Here is a 22,543-nt window from a genome sequence, read left to right on the forward strand (position 1 = left end):
AGCAGATGTAGGACCATACGGATGCTGGCTTCACAGGCTAAGTTGATATGCTACTACATTATGTGCACAAACATCTGAAAATAGCACTGCTCAATGCAAACCTTTAAACCTTTACCACAATGTGCCTTTTCCTTCATTTTTCTCAAACCTTTTTTTTTGCACGTTCCTAAGGCTGCTGAACAGCTTGCTACTTGGATTCACACAAGAAACAAAACAGCAAACAGAAAAGGTACTTGGGATGAAGTTGCGAAAAAGCAGGGTCCTCCACCAGGGAATCACAGCGGACACGCTTCATTCCCCCAACAAAGGGACTGTGCCTACTGCTGTTCATTCTGTACATTAGGTGATGACCCTGTAAGGAATAATCACTGTAAACATTTTCAGACTCAAAGAAAACGTCTAACTCAGAAACATTTATTTTCTAAAAAGATGTTACAGAAAACCTAGCCCCTGAGAGATGGTTAATTCACTTGTGGTCATTAAATCATCAAGGAACATTTGATTTCCAGTAGCTTTACAGAAGCACAGGATGGAAATTATGAAAAACAAAGTAAAAGTTGGTTTGGTTCTCATGAACCTGAAATCTTGGTACTTCAAGATAAAGAGGACTCCTTCCATCTTGTCAGCAGCAAAGCCTGTAAATACAGCTTCATATGACTTCATGGAACTAGGCAAAAGTAAAGCTGAAGATCACTTGGCATTAGCAGTTTGGCCATGGACATTAGAAATTAAAAGTGAAGAAGGCATCATGAAGTCATGTTTCTAAGGATGATTTTCTTCAGATAATATTCTGGGAATACTCAAAGAAACTTCCCTTTGTTGTTCTCGCCATTTGAGGATATTCTCTGCCAGTTGTTCTGTCTCAGTCACCAAAATATCCATCTTCGCTAAAGCCTGGCTCTGTAGCATTAGAAAGAAACGGAAAACGGGAGCAATTACGTCTGCCATCAATTTATTAACATTATGTCTCAAACAGGGATGATACCAAAAGCTAAGAAATGAGCGTTATCCAGCTGATCCTAAAAGCTCCAAATAGGGCTCTCCCACTTCTTGAAATGCGTACCTCCTCTTTGTGACTTCACCTTTCCTTGTCTTCAGTTATCCTCTCAGTATAGATAATTCTGAATGTTATCAAATCTAACCTGCTTCTTAACATTCAGCCCCACATTTGAGGTTTTAGGCAGTCTCCATTCAGATGGACATTCAGTATCTCAAAATGAATTTAGCAAAGTGTAGCAATGATAAATATTTACTACACAAGCAAGATTTGTAAAAACAAACTTCTTGCCAGCATTCTGATGCACTGGGTTAAGATATGGCTCCCCTCACTCCCAGAAACAACAACAAAAATAAACAACAAAGATATGGCCCCCAGCACAGCACAGTAGGTAGCCTAGTGGCTAAAGTCCTTGTCTTGTATGTGCCAAGATTCCATGTGGGTGGCCAGCTGCCCCACTTCCCATCCAGCTCCCTGCTTGTGGCCTGGGAAAACAGTTGAGGATGGCCCAAAGCCTCGGGACCCTGCACCTGTGCAAGAGACCCAGAAAGAGGCTCCTGGCTCCTGACTTTGGATCAGCTCAGCTCCAGCTGTTGCAGCCATTTGTGAAGTAAACCAGCAGATGCAAGATTCTTCTCTATATATAAATCTGACTTTCCAATAAAAATAAATAAATTAAAAAAAAAAAAAAGACATGGCCCCCAATGCTAACATCCCATGTGGGCATCAGTCCAAGTCCCAGTTGTACCATTTCCAATCCAGCTGCCTATACTGCTTCTGGGAAAGCGGCAGAATATGGCCTAAGTACTTGGGCCCCTGCCACCCACATGAGAGACCTGGGTGGAGTTCCAGGTTCCTGTTTTGGCAGGGTATAGCAACCACTGGAGAGTGAACCAGAGATGAAAATTTTCTGCATCCTTCTCTTGTTGTAATTCTGCCTTTCAAATAAATTAACTTAAAAAAAAAAAAAACCTCTAAATTATTAGACTTACTTATACTTGACTTACATATCCTCAAGGACACCCAATCTAGAAGTTTAAAACGAGTTCAAAAAGTTAATCTTTTAAAAAGTGAAATCTATATAGATTCTTACAGTTTGAAACTTTTATTTGAATGACTTTGGTCTTCCAATGTCTCCAACTAGTGTTCTATACTTGATCTTAGCCAAAAGGCTGAGAAGCGATTCCAACTAGTGTTCTAACTGAGAGCTGACCAATCTTCAATGTACACAAGAATCAACTGAAGAACTTGTTAAAAAAACAGACTATGATTTTGTAAGTCAAAGGTAAAATAAAGTCTGCAGTTACGTGATTCCAACAGGCTTGCAGGCTCCCAAGTGATGCTGATGTTCTCTGTCCAAATGCTGAACAGCAAGGTGCACACTTCTTAATGCAACTTTTGCCTTATGGTTAAGGCACAGTCCTGATCAAGTTAATTCTCTGAGTCTTTCATTAAAAACAAAAAAGAGAGCGAGTGAGCCCAGTGCTGAGGCTCAACAGGCTAATCCCCTCCACCTTCAAGAGCTGGTTCATAGGTCGGGGCACACTTAACTAGCTGACTGATGGAATTATAACTCCTTATGAAGAGCTGTGACATTATGGGAAAAATCAATCAGGGAGTGGAAAAGGGGAGGAGGGGAATCCCAGACTATACAAAATTATACATTAAATTAAAAAAAGGAAAAAAGAGCTGGTTCATATTACGGCTGCTCCGCTTCTGATTCACCACTAGACGAAAAGCCTTCGAACCCTGTACCCACAGGGGAGCCCAAGAAGAAGCTACCATTTCCTCAGCAGCTCAGCTCCAGCTGTTGTGGCCACTTGGGGAGTGAACCAGAAAATGGAAGATCTTTCCCTGTCTCTGCTTCTCTCTGTAAATATGCCTTTCAAAAAAAAAAAAAAAAAGTAAATAAACCTTCACAAAAAAAGAAAGAAAAGAAAAAGATGGACCCATCAATAGCTCTCCAGTATTCAAACAATAATGTCTGGAATGTTCTAAAGACATTTCAGGGCCCAACGTGGTATCCCAGTGGCTAAAGTCCTCACATTGCACACCAGGGATCCCGTAAGGGCGCTGGTTCTAATCCTCCCTGCTTCGTTTCCCATCCAGCTCCCTGCTTGTGGCCTGGGAAAGCAGTCAAGGACGGCCCAAGCCCTTGGCACTCTACACCAACATGGGAGAACAGGAACAGGTTTGGGATCAGCTCATCTCCAACTGTTGCTACCACTTGGGGAACAAGTCAGTGGATAAAAGATCTTTCTCTCTCTCTCCTTCACTTTGTAAAATCTGACTTTCCAAAAAATAAATAAATAAAATTATTTAAAAGACATTCCATGTACTAGCTCTGAGCTCATCTACACCACAGTAGCTTTAAATATAAGCTAAACTGGAACACCACTTGTCTTCCAAACTATCTATGCTCTTTGAACTTTCATTTCCTTTCTCATAGTGGTTTTAGGTAAATTAATCTCTAAATTTCACTAAGTCTTTAAGGTTTATTTTTATTGATATCTTTTTTTAAATATTTGTTTTTTATTGGAAAGTCAGATTTACAGAGGAGAAAGCTTAGTTCATAAAATCAAACATTAAAAGTTAAATAAGGAAATCACACATTCAAGATTCTAATATAATTAATTAAAGATAGCTGTATTAAAACTTACCATTTTCTGGGTCCGGCGGCGTGGCCTAGCAGCTAAAGTCCTCGCCTTGAAAGCCCCGGGATCCCATATGGGCGCCGGTTCTAATCCCGGCAGCTCACTTCCTATCCAGCTCCCTGCTTGTGGCCTGGGAAAGCAGTCGAGGACGGCCCAATGCATTGGGACACTGCACCCGCGTGGGAGACCCAGAAGAGGTTCCTGGTTCCCAGCTTCGGATCGGCGCGCATCGGCCCATTGCGGCTCACTTGGGGAGTGAACCATCGGATGGAAGATCTTCCTCTCTGTCTCTCCTCCTCTCTCTGTATATCTGACTTTGCAATAAAAATAAATAAATCTTTAAAAAAAAAAAAACTTACCATTTTCTTTAGATTTGCATCCACATGAGGGATATTTCTAATTGTTTCAATATGGGTTTCTAGTTTCTCAATGAAAGTCACAGCTAACTCCATCAAATGTACCATGGACCTGAAAGGAGGAAAAAAAATTCAATTCTTTTTTAGTTTAATTGTTTTGGGTTCCTTCCTTTAATTAAGCTTTGAATTAAAGACCTAATGAGCCAATAATACCTTCCTGTATTTATAGAAAATGTCTACAATTTTTAATTAGTCCTCTTTCACTTTTTTTTTTAAAGAATTTATTCATTTGAAAACAGAGTCAGACAAGGAAAAATATTTTGTCTGCGGACTCACTCCCCAAAATGCCTGTGACAGCAGCAATTCAGCCAGGCCAAAGCCAGAAACCCGCAATTTCACCTGGGTGTTGTATAGGATCCAAGCACTCGGCCAGACTGTTGCTTTCTCAGGTGCATTAACATGGAGCTAGCCTGGACAGTCACCTGGCACTAAAATGGGATGCTGATGTCACATGCAGCAGCTAACCAGCTAGGCTATAACACTGGTCCCATCCACATACATTTAAAAAAAAATTTGTCACCCAAACAGAAAAACAGAGACAACACTGATCATATCTGAATGCATCCATTGTTATGCAACTCCCAATGGTGATAAAACAAAAAAAAAGTATTTCAGGACCAGTGTTGTGGTACAGCAAGTTGAGCCATTGCTTGGGACAACAGCATTCCATATCAGAGTGAGTGCTGATTTGAATCCCAGCTGCTCCATTATAGATCTCACTCGCTGATCCAGCACCTGGGAAAGCAGCAGAGGATGGCCCACGAAACTCGGCCCCTGCCACAAAAATGACAGACTAAATTCCAGGCTCCTGACTATGGCCTGGCCCAGCTTCAGCTATTTGAATAGGCCATTTGGTGAGTAAACCAGTAGAAAAGGATCTTATTCTCCTTCTATCATTCTGCCTTTCAAATAAGCAAATAAATTTTTGTTCTAAAAATATTTTCCTAGACAAACCCATATTCCATGTCAATTTATTAATCCTCAGTGAAAACAATGCATTTAATGAAAATAAACTATACACAATGCCACATCTTTGAATTTCCAAAATGCTTTCAAATCAAATTACTAAATATTTGATGTAGTATATTTACCAGATATTTACACATATGTATTAATGCATTAATTTACGTTAACTAATTAAAATAAATTAATGTCTTGATTTACATATATTAGTGGCAATACACTGAATACAGCCACAAAAATAGAGATACTATATTATCTTACTGCAAAACAAAACAAAAATCTAACATTTAAGCAAATACTGATTTGCTCAGGGACAAATATTGATTTGAAGCCGTGGTGAAGAAAGTCAGCAATCAGATGCCTGACTACTTCTTGTTCATCATTTGCATTTGTTATTAACAGTTTGCTACATCTTCAATTTGATATATGAAATAAGCCTATGAGGAAGACAGCAGTAAAAGGTTCTGATTAGGGACTGACATTGTGGTGCAGTGAGTAGAGGCATCACCTGCCATGCTGGCATCCCACATGGGTGCTGGTTGTGTTCCAGCTGCTTCACTTTTTTTTTCAAAGATTTATCTTTTCATTGGAAAGGCAGATATACAGAGAAAAGGACATTCAGAGAGAAGATTTTCCATCTGCTGGTTCACTCATCAAGTGGCCACAATGGCCAGAGCTGAGCTGATCCGAAGCCAAGAACCAAAAGCTTCTTCTGGGTCTCCCATGTGGGTTCATGGTCAAGGCTTTGGGCCGTCCTCTCCTGCCTTTCCAGGCCACAGCAGGGAGCTGGCTGAGAAATGGAGCAGCTAGGACACAAACTGGCACCCACACAAACTGGGATCTCAGCACATCAAAGGTGAGGATTTAGCCACTAGGCTATCCCACCAGGTACGCTGTTCCACTTTCAATCCAGTTCCCTGCTAATGGTTTGGGAAAAGCAGAAGATGGCCCAAGTGTCTGGAGCCCTGCCACCCACATGGGAGACCTCCTGGATGAATTTCCTGGCTTATGGCTTTGGCTTAATTCTGGCCATTGTGGCCATCTGGGGAGTAAAAGAGTGAATGAAAGATCTCTCTATGCCTCACCTTTTCTGTATAACTCTGTCAAAATAAGCAAATAAATCTTGAGGTGGCAGGATCCACTTTCTATAGACTGGAAAACTGAGGCAAAAAAAATTGCCCAAGTCTTTAAAACATACAGACAGTAAAGATGAAACTAGAATAAGTTTTTTTCTTAGTTGACATTGTTTTCACTTGTCTCTTAAATACTTCCAATAAAACCTATTTATATTATTTATATATAACATATATATAACATTAATTCAATACATCTACCTCACAAAAAAGTCCATACATAATGAAAAATTATTTTTACATGTAGCTATGTCATACACCTAATTTCTTTCACCAAAGTGGTAACTTAGAATTTCCAAAATATAATGGACAAAATGAAATCCCTTTTCATCACAGCTATAATCCTTCAAAAGCAAAGGATTTTCTTTCTAATTTCATGCATACTAAGATTTATAATGTTAATAAAAACAACCACTACTGTGTGTCAAGAATTATGTTACAGGGCCCGGCGGCGTGGCCTAGCGGCTTAAGTCCTCGCCTTGAAAGCCCCGGGATCCCATATGGGCGCCGGTTCTAATCCCGGCAGCTCCACTTCCCATCCAGCTCCCTGCTTGTGGCCTGGGAAAGCAGTCGAGGATGGCCCAATTCATTGGGACACTGCACCCATGTGGGAGACCCGGAAGAGGTTTCTGGTTCCCAGCTTCGGATTGGCGCAGCACCGGCCATTGCAGCTCACTTGGGGAGTGAATCATCTGATGGAAGATCTTCCTCTCTGTCTCTCCTCCTCTGTGTATATCTGGCTGTAAGAAAATGAATAAATCTTTAAAAAAAAAAAAAAAGAATTATGTTACAAAGTAACTGCCAATCTAAGCACAGACTCCCCTCAGAAAACATGGGCAACTGTTACTTTCTACTTTTCAGTCTAACCTGTGGTAAACAGCTTCAATAGGTAAGTTTTCCTGGCACATGGGTTTCAACAGTCTTTGCCTTAGAGATCTCTTCTCTTTTAGTACTGCTTCCAAATGATTATTCATGCTTTGCAGAGAGTGACACTTCTCAGCTACACAAACCAGAAACAGTAATTACAGTTAGCAACAGAACAAGCTTGGAATCACGAATAGTTTATGCTTTACTTGGAGACTATCAATGTCTGTGTGGGTTGAGTGCACTGATGGCTTAAATAATTGGATCCTGCCACCCACATGGGAGATCTGCACTGAACTGCCAGCTCCCAGCTTGGGCCAGTCTGGTCTCAGCCACTGTCAGCATTCTGAAGGGAAACATTGGATGCGAGCTCCGTCCTTCTGTTTTCATGCTTCTCAAACTTAAGGAAAAAAAGAATCCTTAATCTCACCATTTCCCTCCCTTTGCTATTTTGATAGCAATACTAATTTCATTTTCAACTACTTTCTATTATTTCTCATATTGGCAATCACATCTAATGTTAACTTTTTTCAATTTTTAAAGTTATTCCTTTTTTAAGATTTATTCTTTATTTGAGATGCACATTTATAGAGACAGAGAAATATCTTCCATTCATCACAAATGGCCACAACAGCTAGCACTAAGCCAATCTGAAGGAAGGAGCCAGGAAATTAATGTGGGTCTCCCATGTGGGTGCAAGGGCTCAAGGAACTGAGTCATCCTCTGCTGCTTTCCCAGGCCACAGCTGGGGAGCTGCATCACAGCCCGTACCTGAACCAGCACCCATATGGGATGCTGGCACCATAGGCTGAGCCACAGCACCAGCCCCAATCACGTTTCTTAAGTCTACCTCTTCTTACTCAGTTTGCACAGCTAGAGTCATTTTCTTCATTTAAAATTTCTTTCCCTTGCCTGATATTTTACATGGGCACATGGTAAAACAGTCATTGTACAAGCTATTTCCGATTTTTTCAAAAAACGTTTATTTTATTTTTATTGGAAAGTCAGATATACAGAGATGAGGAAAGACAGAGAGGAAGATCTTCCATCAGATGATTCACTCCCCAAGTGACCGCAACGGTCAGAGCTGCAACAATCCAGAGCCAGGAGCCAGGAGCTTCCACGGGGTGTCCCACACGGGTACAGGGTTCCAAAGCCTTGGGCCATCCTCGACTGCTTTCCCAGGCCACAAGCAGGGAGCTGGATAGGAAGTGGGGCTGCCAGGATCAGAACTGGCGCACACATGGGATCCCAGAGTGTTTAAGGCGAGGACTTTAGCTGCTTAGGTCATCGTGCCAGGACCAGCTATTTCTGATTATCTCAGCATTTTCTCCAGAAGCCAGTTAGTGGCTACCAAAATATTCTAGCTAACAAAAGTTTCAAGAAAGTTCCCATATAGACTTTACCAAGACTCAGTAACTGTTGACATTTGGCTATATTCTATTTTTCTCTTCACAAGCACGCAAACATAACTTTAGCTCTCTACAGGACTCATTTGACAGCAAACTGCAGACAGCATGAGTTCCTATTCCTAAAACTTCAAAATATATTTCCCAAGAATAGGAGTATTTCATACAACACTACATTAATAAATTAAACATTTAATATCAACATAATACTACCAATATAGCATCACCCAATGTGTATTTTATAGCAATAACAATTTTTTTCTGAGATTGGAATCATGGTATAATGAGTTAATCTATGGTCTGCAATTCCAGCATCCCATATGGGCACCAGTTCAAGTCCTAGCTGTTCCACTTCTGTTAATGTGCCTTGGAAAGCAGTGAAAGATGGCCAAAGTCCTTGAGCCCTGGTACCCACATGGGAGACTTAGGAGAAGCTTCTGGTTTCAATCTGGTCCAGCACTGGCAGTTGTAGCCAACTGGGGAGAGAACCAACATGAAAGTTGTCTCTGTATCGACGAGTAACTCTGCCTTTCAAATAAACAGATCTTAAAACAAAAAAAAATGTTTCTGATCAAATATTCAATTCAAGATCATACAATGCTTTAGTTGTCTTGTCCCTTTGTCTCTCAAATTCTTTTGACTAAGGAGTCAGCTTGGTTTCTCTCTCATGTTATTTGCAGCAGTTAAGTCAACAGTACTTCTAATGAGGATTAAAAAAATAGTTTGCTATATTTAGGACAATACTTGGAAACACTATGGTATATCATAATTTTTCTACCTGGTATTCATTTACACAATCTAAAACAAAATGCTAAAAATTCCAATGATTAAGTCCTCGCGTTGCAAGAGCTGGTTTGTGTACCGGCTGCCCCACTTCCCATCTGGCTCCCTGATTCTGGCCTGCGAAAGCAGTAGAGGATGACCCAAAGCCTTGGAACTCTGCATCCACGTGGAAGACCCAGAAGAAGCTCCTGGTTTTGGATCAGCTCAGCTCTGGTCTTTGTGGCCACCTGGGGAGTGAACCAGCAAAGACATCTTTCTGTCTAGATCTGACCTTCCAATAAAAATAAATAAACCTTAAAAAAAAAAAAAAAAAAAAAAAAAATTCCGGGCCCAGCGGCGTGGACTAGTGGCTAAAGTCCTTGCCTTGAACACCCCGGGATCCCATATAGGCGCCGGTTCTAATCCCGGCAGCTCCACTTCCCATCCAGCTCCCTGCTTGTGGCCTGGGAAAGCAGTCGAGGACGGCCCAAAGCCTTGGGACAATGCACCCGCGTGGGAGACCCGGAGGAGGTTCCTGGTTCCTGGCTTCAGATCAGCGCAGCACCAGCCGTTGCAGCTCACTTGGGGGGTGAGACATCGGACGGAGGATCTTCCTCTCTGTCTCTCCTCCTCTCTGTATATCTGACTTTGCAATAAAATAAATAAATCTTTAAAAAAAATTTTTCAATGATAACATTGTTAATCAAGCTACTTACCCAAAAATGAAGGATGAACAATATCTGCTGTATCTTTTTCTAATTCTAATAGTTCAATTTCCAAGTTTTTCTACATTAGGAACAAAAGCAACATTGATTCACTCATAAAATATTCTTAAAGTAAAGGCTTCGATTTTTTTATATATAACAGCTACTAAGAAAACATTCCTTAAGTGAGACATGAGGATGATTTGTTTGAAGTGTCCAGGCTTTACAAAAGCTCTCCATTTTGGTATTCTTTTCGTCCTGCTGCTGTTACGACTGTTACAAGCAAAAACCGACCCAGGTTTATTCTAAACAGTTCTAAATGGAAGAAATTTGCTGTTTGAACTAAACAAGGTGGGTTGTGTTTTTGTTTGTTTGTTTTGTTTTGTTTTTCTGTATCAGAAGTAGAAAATGAAAAGATCAACATGATTTACCTGGTAGATTTCAGCTTGAAGATTTGTGATCTTCTGTAGTCTAGAGAAGTTCACAAAGCAAGGGTCTGTTTTCTTAGATATGTTTAACATCTCCTGCAGGTGGTAAATGAACAGAATGAGCAGTAAAATGTGACCATAATTTCTGCATACAATATAACAGCATGCTCATGTATCTACTATGAAAATGTATGTGCCCAGCATGAAGTACACAGACAGAAGCAACATGTATTACTTGTTGTTGTTTTTAAAGACTTATTTTATTTTTATTGGAAAGTCAGATATACAGGGAGGAGGAGAGACAGAAGATCTTCCATCCACTGATCCACTGCCCAAGTGGCCACAACAGCCGGAGTCGTGCCAATCCGCAGCTAGGAGCCAGGGGCTTCCTCCATGTCCCTTACATTGGTGCAGGTTTCCAAGTCTTCAAGCCATCCTTGACTGCCTTCCCAGCCCATAAGCAGGGAGCCAGACAGGATGAGGGTCCACCGGGACATGAATTGATACCCACATGGGATCCCCGGTGTACAATGTGAGAACCTCAGCTGCTAGGTTACTGTGCCAGGCCCATATCCCCTGTTTCTAAAAACTTCACTACCTCAAATCCTTTGCCCAAACATTTAAAAAACAAGACAAACAAGACAACCACTTTGCATGATTTCTTAGAGTACCTACATAATTAATCTGCATTACTAATAGCTGCTCAAGGGATTCCAAGGCTGAGAATCTTGGGATGCTCAACCCAGACCATTTCAAACGACTCAGGTAAAGTCATAGCAAAAGCAATTTTTTTTTAAAACCTCTCAGGGGTTAAATCTAATTCTCCTCCACAGAATCACTTGCCTGAGTAACTAAATAACCTCAACTGGTTACAAGTCATTCATATAGTTTGTTCACATTTCTACTCTGTTAAATGAATGTTTGGGGTTGGTGTTGTGGCAGTACGTGAAGCTGCCACCTGTAATGGTCCTATCACATATGGGTGCTGGTTCAAGCCCTAGTTGCTCTGCTTCCAATCCACACCCTGCTAATGTGCTTGTGAAGGCAGGAGAAGATGGCCCAAATGCTTGGGCCCTGTGGAAGACCTAGATGGAGATTCAGGTTCCAGGCTTCAGGTGTTCTAGCTCCGGCTGTTGTAGCCATTTGGGAAGTGAACCAGCAAAAGGAAACTGTGTTCCTCTGCCTTTCACATAAATAAACAAGTAGTCTCAGAAGAAACAAATCAAAACAAAAAAGGAATGTTTTTGTCTAGGCAGTTATCACTCTTAAAAAGCTAACGCTTCTTTTTTTACACTTTTTTTTCTATTGATCTGTTACACTTAAGTTGCAGTTTGCCTCATAATACAACAATATCTTATCTATCCCTTAACATCAACCTTTACTTCCACATCCTGCTTTTTTCTAGAGTCTTGGCATAACGAAAAACTTACAGAGATCAAACAAGCCCAGGACTGGGAAACTGCCCATGAACTAAATGTAACTCACTGCCTGTTTCTGTACAGCCCACGAGCTGAAAATGTTTCTCATATTTTCAAATGTGATTCATCAAAGAAAAGTTGTATTTTGTAATGTGTTACAATTACGTGAAATTCCAATTTCAGGTCTGGAAATAAACATTCAAACAACTTCTCATACCTATTTACATACTATCCCTGCTTGCTTTTACACCACAACTGCTTAGTTGAAAGGCTGCAGTCGTGAAGTCTCAAATTTACTCTTGGTCCTTTATGGTAAAAGTTTGCTGACCCATAGTGATCAATTTTACGAACATTTGTCAGGTTAGGTAATGGAACATACAAGGATGAATGACATAAAATCACCACATCCAAAAAGCTCATGGCAGATTAAGGGGGAAAGACACTTATTTACTAAGTTTTACTTATTTGAGAGGCAGAGAAACAAAGTTTCCAGCTTCCGCATCACTTCACCAATGCCCACGATGACTTGGGCAGGGCCAAGGTTGAAGCCGCAGGCTGAGAATGCCATCCAAGTCTCCACGGGAGCGGTAGGAATTCAGGTAACCGAACCATCACTGCTGCAACCAGGTTCCAGGCCAGGGCTCCACCAGGTTCAAGCCAGGAGCTTCTTCCAAGGCTCTCGTGAAGTGGCAGATGCCCAAAGCCCTGACAATTCTTCCTCAAATCATTAGCAGGGGGCTGAATTGCCAGTGGAGCAGCCAAGAAACTAACCAGCACCCACAAGAATGAGGCAGTGGCAGGCAGCTTTATCTGCGATGCCATAACACAGACCCCAAGTATTAAGTTTCTCAGTTTAAAAAACACCTCAGCCGTTTCTACTGACTCTTTGAAGTGCAAAAATCCTGCATATTTTTTTCCATAAATCTCCCATCATACTTGGGCTGATTTCTGCTGCCATACAGGTTGCCAGCTTTTTCTCCATCTCCTTTTCCAGCAAAATTGCTCAACTTTCTCTTCAAGTCAAAATTCTTCTCTCCCAATCTCAAGGGCCTCGATCCCACCCCCACCTCCCTTCCATCACTTCTGCCCTCCCAATTCACCCGCTCCTTCGAGGGCTCCACCCCTGGGATCATGCTCTGCTCAAACTACCATCCTCTGAGCTAATCTCTCTTTACTACGAAATCAAGCCGTCCTCACACTGCACCGGAAGGCGCTGTCACTAGATTAATTACTTTAAAAAAGGGGGGGGGAACAGTTTTATCTCCTACTCATCAGTCTGTATTCATTTGCTTCTCAGACCACTGCACACATTCAAATACCCCGCTTTCAAGCAACCCACTGGCCGAACGGCCTGAGCGTGGTGAGTGAGCGAGCGGTTCTCCGCGCCTCTTCCTCCACTACGGCCCCCAACTGGCACCCTCACCACCTCACAACTGCCTGCTGTCGCCACCGTCGGCTCCCTTTTGGTGACGCCGTGAACAGCCCCACGCACCTCCGTGACGATTCCTGAGGCGACCAAGTGGTTCAGGAGCAGGCCCGCGGCGCTGGGCTCCGACGCTGAATCCCACGAGCCGGCGGCAGCCATGGTTCCGATGCGCCTCCCGGGCGGGCGCTGAGAGCCGACGCGCAGCGCCGCTCGATGACGTCACGGGGCGTTCCCGCCCGGGCGGAAGCCCGGGGAGAGCATCTCAGACCTGCTCGGGTCTCTCCGGCTTTTCCCCTGTGGAGTCGTCCCGGTGCTTTACTCAAGTAGGAGGCGAGTCCTGTCCTCCAAAGGTTCTCCGCGCCTCTAGAGGCTCCCAAGGGCTCCTGACCTCCGCACAGCTGCAAAAGCAGCCAGGGCATTGGTGGTCCGGGTGTCTGTCCTTCCCGGTCTTCCTTGCCGGTCTTAGGCTGGAATCCCCAGGATCCAGGGAGCCGCACCAAGTGACAGCTAGGGCAGGAAACCCCAAAACGGGAGGCTGACGGGGTCAGTGACAGCTGGCTTCCCCTCCTGCAGGAACGTGAGCTTCGGCTGCGCCAGGATGGGGAACAGTGCCCTCCGCGCTCATGTGGAAACGGCGCAGAAAACCGGTGTTTTTCAGCTGAAGGACCGTGGGCTGACCGAGGTGAGACGGGGAGGGAGAGGGACGGCTGGGGCGGCGAAGCTAGTCGGGCAGGGCCTCTCCACGCCATGAACTCCTTTCTGCAGTTCCCGGCGGAGTTGCAGAAGCTGACGAGCAATCTCAGGACCATCGATTTGTCCAACAACAAGATCGAGAGCCTGCCACCGCCACTGATGGGGAAGTTCTCCCTGCTGAAGAGCCTCACCCTGAACAACAACAAACTGAGTATGACTTTGACGCCTGGGAAGCTTCTCGCTGGTGATCAGCCTTGACAAAGGGTGGTTTTCTCTTCCCCAAATTGATGTTTTATTATGATACCATTCGGAGGGCTCCAGAGGAGTGATGTCAGGCTTCCTGAAGCCTTCTCCCTCTTGGGATGCCTCCTTGGGCGGCACGATGATTGTTACAGGGTTAATTTGGACATGGAAGAAAAGAACACGAGCATGTGATGTAAACTGAGCTGCCTCACATTTGGGAAGGGGGAGGAATGGAGTGCAATGGGGGAGGATCTTCCATGTCAAAAAAAATCGCTATTCGTCTGTGCCAGCGGCCCTTTACAACAGGAGCCCTCCCTGCACCTAAATACGCTCCTCCCTTTGGATGGCATCCTCGCCTGAAGACCCTGTTGGCAAAATACAGGCCCTGAAAATGGCATAGGTGAAGTCCTCCACGTATTAGCAGGAGGCAAAACAGGCTGCCACATATCATGTAGTCCTTGTGCACTTCATCACAGGTGATTTTCAACTCCATCAGATTGAGGTTTTTCACTGTTTTTCCTTTGCCAGCTGTTCTGCCTGAAGAGTTATGCAATCTGAAAAAACTTGAGACACTAAGCCTCAACAACAATCACCTGAAAGAGCTGCCGCCCACCTTTGGGCAACTCTCTGCCCTCAAGACCCTGAGCCTCTCTGGGAACCAACTGGGAATCCTACCACCTCAACTTTGCAGCCTTCGGCACCTCGATGTAGTGGATCTCTCTAAAAACCGGATTCGGAGTATACCTGACATCGTGGGAGAGCTGCAAGTCATCGAACTCAATCTCAACCAGAACCAGGTTTAGAACTTAAGGTTTTTCTCCACAATATACACTGTGTTTGTGGTCCCTGGTAGAGACTAGGTGAGAGGTGTATTCTATAGGCTGAACTAATTTCAAAGCTCAAAGTGCCATGCAGTTAGTTTAGGACACGAGGTATTGCTGTAGTAGGAGGGTCTATTGTATTGGGGGAGGGCGAGACAATTTCCAAAGTCAAATTACTTTAACATCTTGTAATACTTCAAATATGCCCTTGTCTATCAAACAAGGAGCAACATCAGGAATATAGAAGGGAAGTGAGGCTTGAGTGTACAAAGCTTGAGAGTGAGGCATCAGAGATTACTCTGGGATTTTTATGTTAAATGTGCTATGTTAGTGCTTTCTTAAGCGACAGGCTTTCTGGAGGTAGCCCATTTCTTTCTTACCTTTAATTGTATTTGAATTGTTTGCATTGCTTTGGTAACTTTCTGGCTGTTACTTCTCTGTCTGGGGAAATAATCCCCAGTTCAGGCATAAGGCTCAAATGGTGAAGCAGTGAACACTGAGAGATTGTGTGACCTTTAGTTTTCCTACCATCTGTGCTTCTGGTTCTGCAGGGGTCTATCTAGCACAGTAGCTACTAGCCACATGTGGTTATTACTACTCTAGATTATAATGAATTTACATGAGAGTCAGTCTTTAAGGAGACTGGCCTCATCTCTTCCTTAAAGTCAAAATTATATATTTTTGGAGAAAAAAAGTTTTAAATCAGTTAAGTAACATATTAGGACTTAACTACATACTCACCTTGCTCGTGCCTAAGTCAGTGGTTCTCACTTTATTGTGCATGAGAATAATCAGGAAAACTTAACTTGTTTAGAGGTCGCTAGCTCTTCATCCTGTTTTCCACTCAGTAGGCCTGGAATGAGGTATGTATATTTCTATTAAGTTCCCAATTGATGGTCTGAGAGTCAACAGATTTTGGTAACTTGAAACAAAGATTAGAAGAGGTGAGAATCAGACAATTTGGTTGGTATTGGACCTGAAGACAAAGAAGGGGTGGTGCTAATGAGACTAGAGATGCTGAATTGATTATGGTGGATCACATCAGTGGAAATGCTTTATTAAAAGTTGAAGATATAGAATGGAATAAAGATGAGTGAATAAGAATGTAGACCAAGATTTTGTTGTCGTAACAGAAGGAATGGCTTCAAGAATAAATTAGATTCCTAAGAGAAAGGTGACAAAGAAGATATATCAAAGCAATAGGGATTACTGCGTGAAGAGAAGCCAAAAATCAGATAATTCAAAATATAGGGGGGAAAAAAAACCAAGCACTTATGCAGAGAACATTTCAAAGAAAGGATGAGTGCTTTACTAAAATGCAGCAAGGATTGATCTTTGACTCTGGCAGTACTGTCGTCATTATCTACAAAAGATTGACAAGAAAATACACCAAAATATTGATGGTGGCTATGGCTACGTGAAGGATAATAGGTAGACTTTTCTTTAACCTAATGTGATTCTCAGCATTTCCACGAAGAACATACAGCGCTTTATTATCTGAAAATTTTGTTTCTGAAAAATAGTGACCTTCAAAATGTTTTTAAAGTGGAAAGGCAGTAACAGAAGCTATGTAACAGACCTCTGTATTGAGTAGGCTGTGAGAAAATGGAGGTGGTTAAAAGGAGAACAAAGACAAATCATCAAGATAAAATTTTGCTTATGTTTGTTTAAATCATAATCATTATAATTATGCTTTCTCCTATTATTCTTTGGCTGTGAATATTCAACACAGATATCTCAGATCTCAGTGAAAATATCTTGCTGTCCACGTCTCAAAGTTCTTCGCCTGGAAGAGAACTGTCTGGAGCTCAGCATGCTTCCACAAAGCATCCTCAGTGACTCCCAGATCTGTCTGCTGGCTGTGGAAGGCAATCTTTTTGAAATAAAGAAACTTCGAGAACTGGAAGGCTATGATAAGGTATGTCCTCATGTATGGCTGCCATTTGTAGTCATAGCCCCAGAGAAAACAGTGGCAGAAATAACCCACATGAATGTTAGAGCTGTTGTCAATGGGATCTGAGTTTCTCTGTTTGCAAAGCAGCCAAGTTGTCTTGTGCCAAGACAATTTTTTTTGTATAGATGGCATCTTGTAAAACATCTTTGTCTTGTTTTACTGCCAAAATAAAATTCTAAAATCTGTGTTTTAAATTTGCATTTTGAATAGGTAAATTTTGTAAGAAATGAACCACTTCCAATAAAAATCAAAAAGCAGAGTTCATCTTCTATTTGCTCATTACAAAACACACCATGTCTATTCTTCTTTCCCCATTTTCAGTACATGGAGAGGTTCACAGCCACAAAGAAGAAGTTTGCATGATATTCTCCAGAATCATGGACATCTCACAGGACACTGATGGGGAACCCAAGAATCTGGCTGAATCCGAGGCTCCCATTGTTATCAGGCGGATCTGCAGGAAGGAGACAACACTCCAGGAGATTGTTTCACTCGATGATCCTTATCCTTTTCAGGGCTTGTCCCAAGTAAGCCAAAGGAAAAGGAATGAAGAGACAGGAAGAGTTCTCCGTTTTGGCATGGATAGCAAAGCCACCAGTAGTTTGGCTTTATGAGACCAGTAGCTAAGCTAGTTGCTATTTATATGGTGAGGGGGGTGCTGCTTGGTAACAGAACAGCTCCATACCACAGATTGAATTTAATTTAGTTTCAATATGTGAGCTTTCATAAAGTCAGTCTGTCATTCCACCTGTGTTAACACTTCAGATTTTATGAAATTCAAATAATTTTTGAGACTGTTATGCTTAATCTAGGAATTTATGATTTTATTACAGCCCTTCATTTCAATTGCAGTGTTTATACTATGAACTTAGGATGTAAACACATATGACTGTATGTTGAACAAAACTGTGCTTTATCAGAGAAGCTCCAACATAATGCTAAGATGTTCCCCAAGGCTGCAGTAGCAAATTCTTGACTATTGCAGGTGCCTTATCGGTAGAGGGCTCTGAAGAGCTAAAATTCCATATATGCAACACTTGTAAGATAAAAGGGATTTTAATAATCAAGATTTTCCTGAAGCTTTGGTAGAAATAATGTCTTATTTCTGGTAATGTTTTCCCTTTTTGTATTTATAACTCTGCTAATCAAATTGTCTATCAAGAAACCATTGCTATAATATTTAATTTTAAAACTATGTGTTTATCAAGTGTGTTCTCTGAATGAGAGAATATGCTAAAATAAAGAATTTTTAATGACCTTTGGCTGAATGCACTGTTTATCCACTAAAGGAAGAGAACAGGAACTTGACCTGAATATGGCCCTTTGTTTCTTTGAAAGAAGACTGACTAAAAAGGTGTGTTTCAAATTCTTGTTCAGGGGCCCAGCGGCATGGCCTAGCAGCTAAAGTCCTCGCCTTGAATGTGCTGGGATCCCATATGCATACCGGTTCTAATCCCGGCAGCTCCACTTCCCATCCAGCTCCCTGCTTGTGGCCTGGGAAAGCAGTCGAGGACAGCCCAATGCATTTGGACACTGCACCCGCGTGGGAGACCCGGAAGAGGTTCCTGGTTCCTGGCTTCGGATCGGCACGCATCAGCCCGTTGCGGCTCACTTGGGGAGTGAATCATCGGATGGAAGATCTTCCTCTCTGTCTCTCCTCCTCTGTGTATATCTGGCTGTAATAAAATGAATAAATCTTAAAAAAAAAATTCTTGTTCAGGTTAGACAAGCAGTAAATTGCCTTCATGTGACTGATGATAAAACACTACACAGTAGTGGAATCTTGCTTTCTTAGACTCTGAGAGTACCAAGGTACACGTAAGATCATCTGACAAGAACATTTAGAAAGATAACTCTGGTGACTTTCTGCTCTTTTATCTTAGTCAAGGAGCTATTATTAATCATTATTGACAGTTCTCAATAATGGTTAAACCTAGCTTAGCCAGGAAGTTGAGAGCATAACACCTCCTCTTTAATCTGTAAGTACTTTAGGCGCTGACACAATAGCTCAACTGGCTAATCTTCCAGCTGTAAGCACTAACACCCAATATGGGAGCCAGTTGTAGTCCCAGTTGTCCTACTTCCCATCCTCTCCTTGCTTCTTGCCTGTAAGGCACCAAAGGATGGTCCAAAGCCATAAGACCTGGCACCCACATAGGAGACCCAGAAAAGGCTCCTAGCTCCTGGCTTCAGAGAAGCTCAGCTCTGGCCATCACAACCATTTGAGGAGTGAACCAGCGGATGAAAGATTGTTTCTCCTTCCCTGTGTAAATCTGTCTTTCCAGTAAAAATAAACCTGGGGGGGGGGAAGGTACTTCAAAAATTTCATGGAAAATGAAATCAGAAGATAAAGTTTGGAGCAAAACATTTTGAAATCCGTAGTTTTTTCACTATGCACATCTTCATGGACTTTTTGTATTCCCCAAGGTTAGTCAGCAATGCCCTCTCTAACGTGCCGCTTCTCTGTGTCTAAGCTCATTTCCCTAAGCCAAATTAACTGCTTGCCCATCTGTTCCTAGAGCACCTTCATAGTTCTCTCTCATGTTAGACTGAATGACTTAAGCGCACAGGCTCAAAACATCTCCAAAGTTACAGAGAATAGTTTAGACTTAACCAGGGGCTAGCAAAGCAGACTGACTTGTGGTCTGGAGATCCAGATTCAAGTTTAGCATCAGCCCTAAGTCTATAAAAACTTAAAGAGTTTGGCAGCGTCTCTCTCCCTGCCCCTTTCGAGAGGCACCCAACCTCCTGGAGGTGCTTTCCCCTTCCCTTTCTCTCCCATTAACCTGGTCCCATCGCAAATAAATTTTTCTGTCTGCAACAGAAAACAAAAACAAGACAAAAAAAAACCCTTATAAACAAAACTAGAATAGACACAGAACAACAAGGAAAGCTTAGAAACAGACAGGATACGGTCAGGGGATGCACTTATAACTCACTGGGTGGGACACAAAGATTAGTTACTCCTCACTGGAGTATGGAAGATTTCTCTGCACAACCCTCCTAAACATGCTCACCTAAAGTGTTGACATATATCCTGTTAGAATTATAGCGTTAGACCACCCGAAAAACAGCCAGGTTCAGCGAAAATGTGCTTCAATGCTATAAACTGCTAAATACTAAAATTAAAATAGGCATGAGACAGCTGAATAGCAATCTAAGCCATTTTAAGGTGTATAGAACACGGTTGAATGTAAACCAAAATTGAAAGGTCTATGAAGAAGTCACAGGTTGTGGTTGAGAACCTGCATTTTCCTATTAGCATATTGGTTAATCAATACCATGTCAATTAATGCCACAATGTTGTAAATGGTTGGAAATATTATGTTGGGGATTTTAACTGATTGGGATGATACTCTGCCGGCTCTGCCTTCAGACCAGAGATGGTCTCACCAAGAAACAATTGAACTTACCAGGACAATAAGATGCTGGACTTCATGCTTGGTAAATACCTCCAATGAAAGAATCTCAACTGAATTTGAACTATGGAAATGCAACAAGGTGGAGCAATCCACCGTGGGGGGAGGGTGTGGGGAGGGGCAGGGGGAATCCCAGTGCATAAAAAATGTACCACATAATGCAATGTAATTAATTTTAAAAAATGAAATGCAATAAAAATATGTTTAAAAAAAAGAGTTTGCTGTGGAAGTCAGTGTAGTGTACTGAGTATGATCAAGGGCTGGGAAGTGAGATCCATTTGAATACTTTATCAACTTAAGCAATTTTCTTTCATCTGTAAATATGACAATACTTCCTACCTTTCATATTTGCCACTGGAATATGGTGAAAAAGCCCATAACACCACTTAGCATAGTACACACAACAGAGAACACTCCAAGAATGCCATTTATCTCCTCTGTACGGCATAGATACAGAGGCTTGAGGCAGAAATTATAAACAATGACAAGACGATAAGCAACTTGTGTAAACATCTATTTTTTTTTAAGAATTTTTTATTGTTATTAGAAAGGCAGGTACACAGACAGCAGCAGAACAGAGACAGAGAGGAAGATCTTCCATCCACTGATTCACTCCCCAAGTGGCCACAACAACCAGAGTTGAACAGATCCGAAGCCAGGAGCCTCCTCCGGGTCTCCCATGTGGGTGCAGGGTCCCAAAGCACTGGGCTGTCCTCAACTTTTCCCAGGCCACAAGCAGGGAACCAGAAGGGAAATGAAGCAGCCGGGACATGAACTGGTGCCCACATGGGATCCCAGCGCATGCAAGGGTAGGACTTTATTCACTAGGCTACTGTGCCGAGCCCTTTCTTGTATTTTGAAGGCAGAGACAGAGACAGACATCAATCTTCTACCCAATCATTCACTCTCCAAATGCCCACATCAGGCCAGACCAAAACCAGGAACCAAGAACTCCATCCAGATCCCCCATGCGGGTAGCTGGGACTATTGAAATACTTGAGCCATTACCTGCAGTTTCCCAGGTTGCAAATTAGCAGAAAGCTAGATCAGAAGCAGACTGGAAATTCAACCCAAATACTCCAATATGGAATGCAACTGTCCAAAATAGTGACTTAGCAACTGCACCACACAGAAGTCCCAAGGAGAAAAAACTTCACATTAATAATCTAAGAAAAATATGACTAGGAATATAATTGATATAACCTTAAACTTAATAAGATGGTGACAAATGAAATAGCCCTTAAAAGCAAATTCTAAATGCAACTGAGGATGTAGATGTTGAAATTAAGGTAATATTCATGATCCATGTGACACAGAAAGATCTAGAGTTGAAATTTGGAAACAAAAGATGAAATAAAACCAAAGGAACAAGAGGTACATAAACCTATAAGATAAAGATCCTGGTCATAAGACTGAAAACTTAAAAAGAACATCCAGTTATCAATGGGAATAATATAGTTGTTTCTTTTTTCTTTTCTTTTTTTTTTTTTTTACTATTCACAGCTTAACAGTAGCCTCAAGGATACATAACTAGTAAACGAGCAAACCAAAATTTGAGTCCAGGTGATAAAACACTGGTTACTACCTTTCAAAAGTAATGATAACAAGTTTCCAGACAATTTAACAGGAGAAAAATCAGAAAAGGCTTTAAGTTTGGATTTCTAACACATGTATGGGTCTGATTTCTGTGGCTTCACTTCTTTCTGGGCAGAAGGAGCTATGAAAAAGTTTGTAACCTGGGATCTGTGGATGAGTTTTCATGACTCATTTCATGACACTCATTTATGTGTGATCTGTATCAGTGTACCTGTTTCTCTGGGAAAAGGGTTGTGCTTGCTTTCATCAAATCCACAAAGGCATCTTTGACTAAAAACAGCTCCTCGCTGGAGAGAATAACAGCTACCACTTACTAAGCTCTGACAGTCACCAGGCATTTTTAAGTGCTTTACATGCACTACTGCTCTATACAACTCCAGGACGTAGTAAATATTAATCCCCACTTATAGATAGCAAACTAAGGAACACAAATGGGATTACAGTAATTCCATCCAGCAGGTGACAGAGCTAGGGAGTAAATCCAAACAATTTGGTGATTAGCTCACACTTCCACCCTGGTTTCCTCAGAACTGTTTCCTTTAGGCACAACAGCATTAAGTTTTTAAGTGCTCTTAGGAAGGGTATTAGGAATAGTACAGTCCTCACATCTGTGCCCATTTGCCATAACAGGCAAACCACTTAG

At 42.0% G+C, this 22,543-nt stretch overlaps 2 protein-coding genes across 3 annotated transcripts; one reads left to right on the top strand and one right to left on the bottom strand.

Moving 5' to 3' along the window:
* Positions 1 to 294: 294 nt before the first annotated feature.
* On the bottom strand, positions 295 to 13,475 carry HAUS2 (HAUS augmin like complex subunit 2). The gene is made up of 6 exons (XM_012929391.2): positions 13,241 to 13,475; positions 10,334 to 10,426; positions 9,915 to 9,984; positions 7,031 to 7,163; positions 4,011 to 4,119; positions 295 to 900 (listed from the first exon to the last, which is right to left on the bottom strand). The coding sequence occupies exons 1-6, from the start codon at positions 13,331 to 13,333 to the stop codon at positions 763 to 765; spliced, it is 636 nt and encodes a 211-aa protein (XP_012784845.2). The 5' UTR covers positions 13,334 to 13,475; the 3' UTR covers positions 295 to 762.
* LRRC57 (leucine rich repeat containing 57) lies at positions 13,388 to 18,141 on the top strand. Of its 2 annotated transcripts, XM_058665995.1 has the most exons (6): positions 13,388 to 13,478; positions 13,729 to 13,856; positions 13,940 to 14,078; positions 14,639 to 14,907; positions 16,664 to 16,849; positions 17,207 to 18,141. In XM_058665995.1, exons 1-6 carry the CDS (start codon positions 13,388 to 13,390, stop codon positions 17,246 to 17,248), a joined length of 855 nt encoding a protein of 284 aa, XP_058521978.1. In that variant the 3' UTR covers positions 17,249 to 18,141. The 2 variants fall into 2 exon arrangements, with proteins under 2 accessions (XP_058521978.1, XP_058521977.1); XM_058665994.1 differs by having other exon boundaries at positions 13,427 to 13,856.
* The last annotated feature ends 4,402 nt before the right edge of the window (positions 18,142 to 22,543 follow it).

This window comes from Ochotona princeps, chromosome 6, assembly GCF_030435755.1.
Source record: "Ochotona princeps isolate mOchPri1 chromosome 6, mOchPri1.hap1, whole genome shotgun sequence".
In the NCBI taxonomy this organism is placed as follows: domain Eukaryota; kingdom Metazoa; phylum Chordata; class Mammalia; order Lagomorpha; family Ochotonidae; genus Ochotona; species Ochotona princeps.

Bases quoted from the DNA above. Each gene is read 5' to 3' on its own strand.
- HAUS2 (XM_012929391.2), bottom strand. From the start codon at position 13,333: ATGGCTGCCGCCGGCTCGTGGGATTCAGCGTCGGAGCCCAGCGCCGCG. The intron at 9,985-10,333 runs GTAAATCATGTT...TTCCTAATGTAG, and splicing joins TTCAAGCTGAAATCTACCAG to AAAAACTTGGAAATTGAACT. The intron at 7,164-9,914 runs GTAAGTAGCTTG...TGGTTTGTGTAG, and splicing joins TGTTCATCCTTCATTTTTGG to CTGAGAAGTGTCACTCTCTG.
- LRRC57 (XM_058665995.1), top strand. From the start codon at position 13,388: ATGACGTCACGGGGCGTTCCCGCCCGGGCGGAAGCCCGGGGAGAGCAT. The intron at 13,479-13,728 runs GTCCCGGTGCTT...GGTCAGTGACAG, and splicing joins GGCTTTTCCCCTGTGGAGTC to CTGGCTTCCCCTCCTGCAGG. The intron at 13,857-13,939 runs GTGAGACGGGGA...TCCTTTCTGCAG, and splicing joins AGGACCGTGGGCTGACCGAG to TTCCCGGCGGAGTTGCAGAA.